General features: G+C 31.9%; 1 protein-coding gene across 1 annotated transcript in view; it reads left to right on the forward strand.

Annotated features, from left to right (window-relative positions):
* Positions 1-800, forward strand: part of LOC118183105 (uncharacterized) — a 109365-nt gene extending 108565 nt beyond the window's left edge. The window contains exon 15 of the mRNA XM_085811028.1: positions 588-800. Coding sequence (XP_085667154.1) covers positions 588-713 — 126 coding nt within the window. The 3' untranslated portion in view covers positions 714-800. The remainder of the gene's footprint in view (positions 1-587) is intronic.
* The last annotated feature ends 9910 nt before the right edge of the window (positions 801-10710 follow it).

Consider the following 10710-nt stretch of genomic DNA (forward strand, 5'->3'; position numbering starts at 1 on the left):
CAATTAAAAATTTTGACAATTTGTGTACCCAAATCATCAACATAACTTGACAGTTAAAGGGTTAATAAAGTAGCAGCAACATTCTCAAAAAGGAGATCATCAAATGTGCAGGTAGTGGGTAAAGGGAGCCAGTGCTGACATGCATGGAATACTTAAGCAGGGGTTTTGTGTTATGCATAGTTGATATAAATAGTGTGGCATATATTGCTTATTGGGAGGGGGAAAAAAAAACTGTGACTGGGGCAAAAAAATCCTGGCAGCCTGTGCCAAATAAAATATAGGAATGTCATCAAGATCTCTTACTAAGTCTGTGGCAGTACTGTGTTACCATATTGGTGATTATATTGAAGAGATGTAGTAGACTTTTACATCTAAATTCAATAAAATATTTGTATTACCTGTGTTACCATACTTTACTTATAGCCCTTGTACAATCAACAGAATTGTGCTTGTATTTAGTGCAGTTCATTTTACAAAATTTTTTTTGGTGAATTTTATATTCAGGTTTATGCTGCATAAAAGTTTGTAACAACAGTGCTAATATAAAAGTCCTTCAGTGTTTTCTAATCTGTTTTATCTATTTCCAGGGTCCTTCAAAGAAACCTTTGAACAGACTAGAAAAGCACCTGAGGTTAATGCAAGAAAAGAAAAGATTGAGCAAAGGACAAAGAGCAATTACAATTAGTATTGAAGGCCGAAAAATGGCAATTTAATAAATAATATATATATTTTTTGTTTTGTAAAATGTGTTGTATAATATCTGGATGTTAAATGCTTGGTAATAAAATTTTTGTATAATATGTTGTATATCATAATTTATTTTAGATAAATAAACTCTTCTCTATTGACAATAAAATTTAGTGTTACTTTAAAGCAAATGAAGAATTTTAATAGTATGATCAGTTCCTGATTTACCAATTAATTCTGAGAACAATATTGACAACTAACTCAAAATTGTGGTAATCCAAGGGGAAAATTGAAGACACAGAAAAGTATGATTTGTAGTAAAATTAAAACAAAAATACTATTAACAATTTACCTATATTTTTTGGGACCTAAATCTAAAGTTCATTTGATTATGTAAATTAAGTCAGTATTTGAAGCAAAAAATAAAATTTCTTTAAATAACAAAGGAAGAATAAATGTTATTAGAAACTTAATTATAAATGGCAATAACAAACAGTATGTATAAGAAAACTTGACATATAAATGGCAATAATAAACAGTATTTATGAGAAAACTTGAATAATGCCAAGTTTCAACTTGCATAAAAAGTCAGTTTTTTCCTTTGTTTTTGTTTTCTATTGTACAATGTTTATATATTTTGGGTGCAGTCAAATTAAGTACTGCTGTGAATAAAAACAATTCCTAAATCCTATAACATCTTGCTATCACCACTCTTCACTTTCATTTTGGTTTTTTGTATTTTCTGTTGAGAGTTTGCTTTATGCTTATGGTTTGTGATAGCAATTTTTCCATCATTCTGCGATAAACAAACTTAATTTGTTAGAAGGGCTCTCAATTTATCTCTTGTTAATTAGAAGTTGACTAATTAACAGTTAAAGGATATTTGCATGAGCTGATGGGGGTAGAAAAAATATTCATTCTTCTAATAATTTCTGTAAATACAGAAATTAATAAAAGATATTGAAGTGGTTGATGAATGATTTAAATAAGGCTCATAATCTCATTATAATCATTTAAATAAGTAAATATTATCAAATGTCAAAATATTTAATAAGATTTGTTTAGCTTGATTTTTCAGGGGGGGGGAGCTAATGCAAATACTGAGAGAATTCTGTGTACAATTTTTAAAGTTATCATTGTTTTCTTTCCAGATTTCCAAAATAAAGTTTATTTTAATTTTAAAAAATATTTTGGAACTTTTTGCACATTAGAGCTGTTGTTTCACTTAAAGTTGTCAAACAGGATTTGGTGATAAATTCCTTTTTTAATGTAAAATTTAAAATGTGCCTACCTCATATAGCATTCAGTTTTATAGTGTGACGTAGCAAAATTTAACATCTCATTTTATTCAAGAATTGTTTGCCGGATTACTGTATATTCTCGAGTGTAATTTCTATATTGTATAAAAATGCTTTGAAATTTCATTAAAGAGGTCATCGTAGGAAACAAGAATTGAGAAAAATCTTGTTTGGTGCAAAATGAATACATTATAATATTTTGAGTTTTCCTTTCAAAAAATCATCAATATGATTTCTAATGGTGATAAATAAAAAGTTTTCTCTGTAAACATTTTAGAAAATTAAATATTATCGCTTAAAAAGTCTGCATGTATTTTGTTGTTAGATTCTACAACATCTTCAGCATGCCTTTTTTTCTTTTAATCTTCCTTTATGAACTGAACTGAACATACTGAATGTCTCCTTGTAAAGGAGTAGTATATTTTTGGTGGGCTTTGATTTGATTCAATATTTAATTTTTAGTTTTCAAGCACCCATTTCAGCACTAATGTTTTTCTAATATGTATTCTAAAATCTGTTTATGTATTGAATAGTTTTGAATACTTTTCCTTGCATACTTATTTAATAAACTTGCAGTCATACAGCAGCATTAACTAACATATTAATTACATACAGTCTGTTGCTGTTGTTTTAAATACTGTTGGAAAAATTTAAAGTTTACCATAAAAGAAAGACTAGAAAATTGCATTGTGAAAACGTCAGATTACGGTCTAATATTTTGAAGTATAATATTATCTTATGTTAATGACAGCAAAGTTATAAATCTATTGTTAAATAATAAAGAATCTATATATGTATGTCTTTTACTTTGTAAAAAAACAGTGGCAGCTAGAGCCACCATGTTTTGAACACGCAGTCCTCCATTTTAACATGCACCTCAAAGCCGAAATTTTATTTATTTCATATTTTTTACTAATATAATGAATTTTTGATGAACAAACATAATAGTTTAAATGTGAGCAGTGACAATACTGCTGAAAATAAAACATTTTTTCCTTCTAGGCATTATACAAATTCCATTCAGCAAAATAAAATACCTTTCACATTTAATAAACAAACTGCTGTGTTTGAATGAAATACTTTTATCTTCCGTTTTCCAATGTGTTGCCATTTTAAAAAGCATAAGATATTTAGCTTTTGAATTTATCTGTTATGAATGAACAAGTTATTAAAAGGCAATAAATAGTGTTCTTAAGATTAGTTTTTGCACTTTTAATCTGGTTAATTTAAGTAAAAATACATTTAAATCACGAGGTGTCTAATTATAAATATTAATTTTTTTTTTTTTTTTTTTTTTTTTTTTTTTGAAATTTCCCTACCTGGACTCGGGAGGGAAGTAAAATAAAGGTTTAAATTACTAAAAAGAACTGCTTTTATTGATTTTAAATTTCAGTTTGTCTGTGCTAAATTTGAAAATGATGAAATCAGGAAAATCTTGTAATTTCCTACTGCAGCAGCAGTTGCCAAGGGCTGCTTTTAGATTCATTTTATTCTCATCTGTCAACTTTGCCAGGATATGATAATATCTATTAAATGAAACGATGATTACACTTCTTTTGAGCTGTAGTAATCTTAATTTTGTACTAAATACAGAGGCTGTTTACACACTGTTAAAATAATTTTGATAAAAATTTAAGAAACACAAACGTTTTTCAATAAAAATTTCGGGCCAAAAGCTTTTTATTTGAAATGAGAAATAACATTTGCTTCTTTTTCAATTTCTCTTCTTTTAAAATGTGTGTAAACAAGCTGTGTATCAGAGGATGTGCTTTTGTACTTCCTGATGAGAAATATTTCTATTCCGTAGTTAAAAAATATTCTGAAGTGCATGATATTAAAATTTTGAAGTGCAAAATAAACAACATTATTAATCAAAAAGGGAAAAGCTGTCAATAGTTACTTCTACATTGAAAGAAGGACTCCAAACGAATACTTGAAAAAGGTATATACTATTTCTAATATTTCTAAAGTTAAATCGTTGGCAACAAAAGAAAATCTGCTAATGCAGAAATCAATTGCAAAGTCTTTAAATACATTTGCAGCAATAATAAACCAAGATTTACAACTTATGTTCACCAGCATTTGCTGACGTGTTCCTCAATGTAGAACAATTTGTAGAACCTTGTATGAAACCTCTTTAGAAGGAGATAAATGCAAATACATTGTTACCCTCGATGAAGCATGGTTTTACCTAAATGACTGCAATAAGAAAATGTCTATTTATTATACAAAACAGAGAAAAAATTGTACTAATTTGGTTCTATTAATGCAAAGAATGTCTCAGTAAAGGGTATCTTGTAGTGGGAAATTAAAAGATTACGAACAATTGAAAAACTTTTTTTAAATTAATGTACTATCAAGAGAAAATGCATTCCATTTCTTTATCTTGATGACTTTGAAAGAGCAAACTTCTTCAAGACAAAGGAACAAGTCATACTTTGAGAAGTACCACAGCATTCCTTGAATAAATGAAGACTACAGGTATTGCATATACAGTCAAAAGTCGTTAATTCGGACACCCATAATCCGGAATGATCTATAATCCGGACCTCAAAGCTAAAATCTTTCTGCGCATGCGCCGCATTGACGCATGCGGATATGCGTTTTACTCGTGCGCCCAAGACATTTACGACTGCGCATATGCGTCTGCGCAAGTGCAGAATACGTTTTCGCGTGCGCGTTTAATGTATAACGGACGGTATAAGCTAAAATTATCTAATTATCTATTTCAGTTAATGTTGATGATTGCGTTGTTCCTTAATCTTCGAATTGGATCCGGCTTATTATTTTTTGCAGACTGTAAGAGCAATTTTCTAAAAGTAAGCTTGAACTTTTGATTATGTCAAATAGAATTTCTGATGCTGGAGCTCCAAAGGATCTAGAAAACGAAAGTATGTTTCGATGTCCATCAAACAAAAAACGAATTGCTACAAAAAATGGATAAAGGCATATTCTTTGTTTATCTAACCGTTTCGAAATCTGTTTATCAATTTCACGCTGCTCTGCGCGGGGGGGGGGAAGACGTCCCGGCGCGCAATGAACTGGAAGTTGATTTGTCAACACTATCGTTATCTTCAGAGCAGATTTTTTTATTTTATTCGGCTTATAATTCCTTACTAAATGTAGTATTTAATTTCGATATACTCCTTCTTTGATATGATTTAAATCAAATTCCTCGTCATTATAAATACCACGAATACAAATCAAATAGTTTTCTGGTTGCAATTTTCTAATTTCGGCTATGCGTAAGGTATGCTTTACGCATCCGCGCGTTGAAAGAAATGTTTAATAAAGTAAACAAATAAATATTAGGCTTCTTTTTTGGTAAATTTTGATACCCTTTAGATCATAATTGCTCGTTATTTTATAAATTACGGTTTCATATTTTTAATTTTATAATTTCTGCATGCCATCTTACCAGATTTAAACTGATGATCTATAATCCGGAATCGCCGAAGTCCCGACGAGTCCGGATTAAAGACTTTTGACTGTATAACTTTTCAATGTATTTCTGCAAAGTCCCCACTTATTATGCCTTTGGTCTCTAGAAAAGAGCTTTGTAACCGCAAACCCACCACAGATGAACTCTGGAAGTAGTAATCAATGCTTTTGGAAATTTTACAAAAACCCCATCTGTCATGGAAATCGAGGTACGGAGTCATAGTCCAAAAAAGAAAAGTTTGTCATTTCGAACAATTAAAGAAAATACTCTTAACATTTTAAACTTTAATTAAACAGCCCTGAAATGTTCTAAAAATGTGTAAACACCCTCGGTATTAATAAGCAATATTAGTTTCTTAAGAAATCACACTTAAGCAGATTACAAATTTAAGTTATTAAAAGATTTAAAAATGCATTACTTATGCAGCTCAGAGGGGGAGGGATACTGCATGTGTTTTAATAAACTTTTCAAGACTGCTAAACCTTTATTCCATAAGAATCAGGCTTAAATTCATGTTTACGAGTTAAAAAAAAAGGTCCAGATTTTAATTATCTTTAATTAAAAAACTATTATTACCCCTCCATTCATTTTTCTTAAAAATTAGGGATGAGAGCAAGAAGAAAACAAAAAATGACGCTGGGAAAAGTTGCTTAATTGAAGCAACAATTAAAACTATTTAGGAGTAAAACAATATTATTTTTTCATTTATGAATAGCAACAGATATGGTTTTATGCAAGAGTCTCAGTTCGTAGTTAAACTGCATTATTTAGTTTACATTACAGTAGATAGATGGCAGCAGTAACATTGGAATAAATTCGTTAAGAAGAACATTTTGTTTCATTTCGTAGATTTTATTAAAAACTCTTTTTAGTCAGCATGCTTAATTCCTTTAAGTGTATTTTATGACAGAAATCATTATCATATATTAGCAATAAGGCCAGCTGTGGAAAAAAGTAAAATGGGGGAATGAATTAAGTTTCTTCTTTATTAAGATAATCATTATAACATAAACCAGTAAGTAAACACACTGGGAATCAAACTTCTGTTCCTTTATATTTGAGGATACAGGTGTGAGGATAAAGGATTTATTACACTTCAGAGAGTAACTTTACCACGGTTTTATTTAATTTGATTTTGCTTACCGTTTCATTGTTTGGGTCAAAGTGTGAAATTAATTTTTGAATTCCTTGTATCGAACTCTCTTTTTTCTTGGGTCAAAGTGTGAAATTAATTTTTGAATTCCTTGTATCGAACTCTCTTTTTTCGTCATACAAATATATTTGTAAAGAAAATATAATAGACAAATTTAATAAACTAATAATTGCAGAATATCGCTCTTCGTATAAAAAAGTAATATAATATTTCAGTACCACGAACGTAATTTACCGAGTTCCTGCAGACTTTTAAAGACTATTCAGTGTTTTTTTTCTCTTTCAGGCATTTGATAATAATGATTGGGTTTTTAAATCTCAAGATTTAATGCTTCATTGTTTGTTAAAGAGATGACGATATCAGGTTTCTAAATCAATGAGAAATTAAATAAAAGAAAAAAAGTCCAGTCTGAAAACGTAAAATTACAGTATAATATCTTCTAAAGCTTGCATTAAAATATCAGAAAGTTAAAAAATATTAAAAATCTCAAAGAATATAAAAATTGTAAGATTAAAAAGACTACAATCTAATTTACATATAGATTTCAGATAAGCACTTGAAACAATTTTTAGCAGAGCAGTTATGATAGGCCTATTAAGAATTAGACCTTAGGTTATAGACATAGAACCTACAATCTTATACAAAATTAGTTGTTTGAGCCCTCATTGTTTGTAGTTTAGACAGACTTCGAAGTACTCATATATCCGCGAGAGTTTTGCCTTTTAGATGCGCTTTGCATTGTGTTTAACATTCTTGGTAGTTTGATGTATAACTAACTGATTTTACTCTGTGATATTGGGAACACCGTACGATTATTTCTGGGAAAAGTTCCAGAACTCTGAAGTCTTTCTTTTGGCAAAATGAATTTTATCAAGTTACCATCGGTTCTATGTGCATTCAATCTATTACGAATCTGTACGCAGGCAACAATATTTATCAAATGAAAAATTATCATTAAGAATTTTTTATGTTAAATTACATGTCTATCATATAGCAAATAATTTTTAAATTTAGATCATACATCAATAGGGGAGCTAGTGACTATTCGTAACAATTTTTTGGAAAAAATGGTTATATTCATGAATACATTTATTATTCCTTGATTATAGTTACTGTTTTGTATAGTATAATTATCCCTTCATAATATTTTCAAAACGAACGTTCGGCAGTTTTGTTGATTTTAACACAAAAAAATGTTTTAGCAAAACTATTTATCTTTTAGAATTTGCTCCAGACTTGAGGCATATTGTAACAGACCTGGGGCAAATATTAACAATAATAAAGACCGTATTTGAATAACATTTGGTGTTTACTAATAGTTGATATGACACTGAATGAGAGGTCTAGAGAAAAACAAAGATAAAATTATTTAACCAACCAGCATGAAAGTCAATATTCATCAGAATTTCAGTTACTACAAACAAATGATATATTGCTTCCTCTCATACATTTAACGTGTGCCTACATATTGCAAATTAAGCATTGCATCCGCTCTTCTTCATCAGATTTGTTTTTTTCATTCATAATCTGCAACTAAGTTCAAAATTCTCTTCTTCACCCATTTTATCTCATCTATCTCTTTATATTTTCCTTCTGTTCTCGTTTCTTGCTATGCATCTCTTGATATTTTTTCCCAATTCTTCTGTTTCGGATGTGTCGGTTAAGAAGGCAAATTCCATTTTGCGTCGGTTTCTGTTACACCGCTTCCGAGATGAAGCTTTACGGAAAGGTCTAATCCTTGAGAGTTAAAAATCGATTTTTATATTTTGAGAGGAGGGGGGGGGGAACTAAATCGAAAAAAGTAATTTGCATGTTAACATTTAAACAAGAAAGTCTAACTACATGAAAAAGAATCTCCCGGCAAGTTGTACGTAACATGTAATAAATTGCCCCATCGTATGGTTTCGGACATTTTTGTTGATTTAAACCTTAGCTCACTTAATGATCAGCATTTTGAATTAAAATGGCTGAGGTGTTTTAAGGTATTGGAAGCAAATTTCTGTTGCAAAGATACGCAATAAAATACCGTATTGCTTCAAATATAAGATGTCGTCACATATAAAACAATTTTACCTTCTAAAGACTGAAGGGGTTTGCATATAAGATGTGCTCACATTTATGAGTCTGATATGCTAAAGAAAGCTACAGGAAAAAGCATTAAATAATCTAAAATCGCATTATTTAAAATGAAATTTAGTTAATATATTTCCCGTTAATTTACAAATTATGAAACGGTCCTAAATTATCTTATTTTTTAATGCTAAGCTGTCCATTTAAAATCAATATTATTTCGGAACGGCATCTCTGAGAGCAGACGCAGTCGGTATCCTTCAAACTCTCCTCGAAACCCAGAGGCTAGACTTTGAAGCTTTATCCAGAGCGTTTCTCTGATTCTCAGTGTCTGACGGCCACTAATTTTTTTCCTACCTCCTTACTGGGTAGCGATCTTATCCTTAGCGATTAATATTCTCCAGTTTCTTCGTAAATGGCCTTCACCACGTTCATCCTAAAGTTCCAGTATTTTAGGATCGGTTTGTAGTTACTCTTATTCTGCTTTAGGGCGTCGAATTGCCTGGTTAAATCGTCTAAACCAACAATCACTTGATCCACTTGCTCTTGGATTTCAGCCGCTGTGACTGGATGGCGGTCTCTGTGGATTGTTCGCTGGGCTGCCTCGAATTTCACGGCGTACACTAAAGTGCCTTTTAGATCATTGACATTCATCATTCGCAGGGCTTTCTATATCTCAATATCCCGAAAAACCATCGATGAGGTATTGAAGGGACCGAATATCTCTTGTTTCTGTTGGTATGTCCGAAAAGACGGGATAAAAGAGTCTTTCAATATCCGCGACGAGCTACTGGAGTGTTTCAGTGGGCATTTTTTGACGAGATTTCAGGTGAAGCCTGAATCTCGTCATTTCTCGCCAAAGCGTGACTCCAAGCTTCTGGTTTTCGGATTAGCCTCTGGTTTTCGGGCAGAGTTTGAAGGATATCCACTGCGTCTGCTCTCAGAGAAAAAACAAGATGACAGTCCTTAGTTTCGAATACCCATTCATTTGCATTTGCCGCTGCAGAGAATTGAGTCTTGCATACTTGAGAGCATGTCTTATCATCATATGTGGATAGCTGTAGAGAAGGTTGAGAAGGTATAGGTAAAACGTAGGTATTTGTAAATAGCTATTTTCAGGTGATAAAATCGACATCGACGGAGAGTTAAACGTTAAAAAAAAATCACGTTTGGGAGTGCCACCTACCATCACACGGCACATGTGGAAAATGTTATAAAAATCCCTGCGTACTCAGATTAGACTTTCTAAGAAAATACAATTTTGCCTTAGCCTTTAAAAAATAACGAACTGCATTCTGCCTCGGAGAACGTAGCTATCAGTCATCGAAAAGGATCATCACACGAAAACGCGGAAGCCTTGTCTAAAAGACTGCCCAGAAAGCTGCCGATATTGTTGCAGGGTCGAAGCGAAATACGAGCGTCTTAATCCGGCGCACGACAAGCTACAACTCCAACATCGGTTGATCGAGACCCATGGAGTAACGAAGAAATCAGGAAAGATCAGTTGGAAGACTTTGGCATTAAACCCATAATTAACTTAATGGAGTCTTCAAACTGGAAACCTACCTAGCAGCACATTTTCATCTACAGTCCTATGACAAAACAATATTAGGCTCTCTGGGACTCACTCCATATTCAAAACGGCGTCTTCTTCAGAAGTTCGAATCAGTTGATGGGAAGGCACTCCAATAGCAGCTAATACTTCCAAGATCCCGGACGTCCTTAAAGAATAACATAGAAAATCAACAGGAGACCACTTCGAAATAATGAAGACTTTGCCATAGAGTTCAAGGGCGCTTATACTGGAGTAGTGCAAGGGATGACCTACAAAAGTGGTGCTAACTTTTAGATGCTAATGGGACTCAGAAAGGATCGAAACACGCAGCCTAGTGAAACTGCAACTTTACAGGAGAGTCTTTTGATCGTATCACTTTGATATCCTGGTACCTCTGCAACAAACTGCTAATGGCTAACAATACATACTCGTTGTCATTGATTAATTTATAAAGCGTATCCTATCTGTGATAAGAGGTTGTTTCGGTAGCAGAGCTAAGATACAG

This window comes from Stegodyphus dumicola, chromosome 2 (genome assembly GCF_044657685.1).
Source record: "Stegodyphus dumicola isolate Sdum_Otavi_A_Nest chromosome 2, ASM4465768v1".
In the NCBI taxonomy this organism is placed as follows: Eukaryota; Metazoa; Arthropoda; class Arachnida; order Araneae; family Eresidae; genus Stegodyphus; species Stegodyphus dumicola.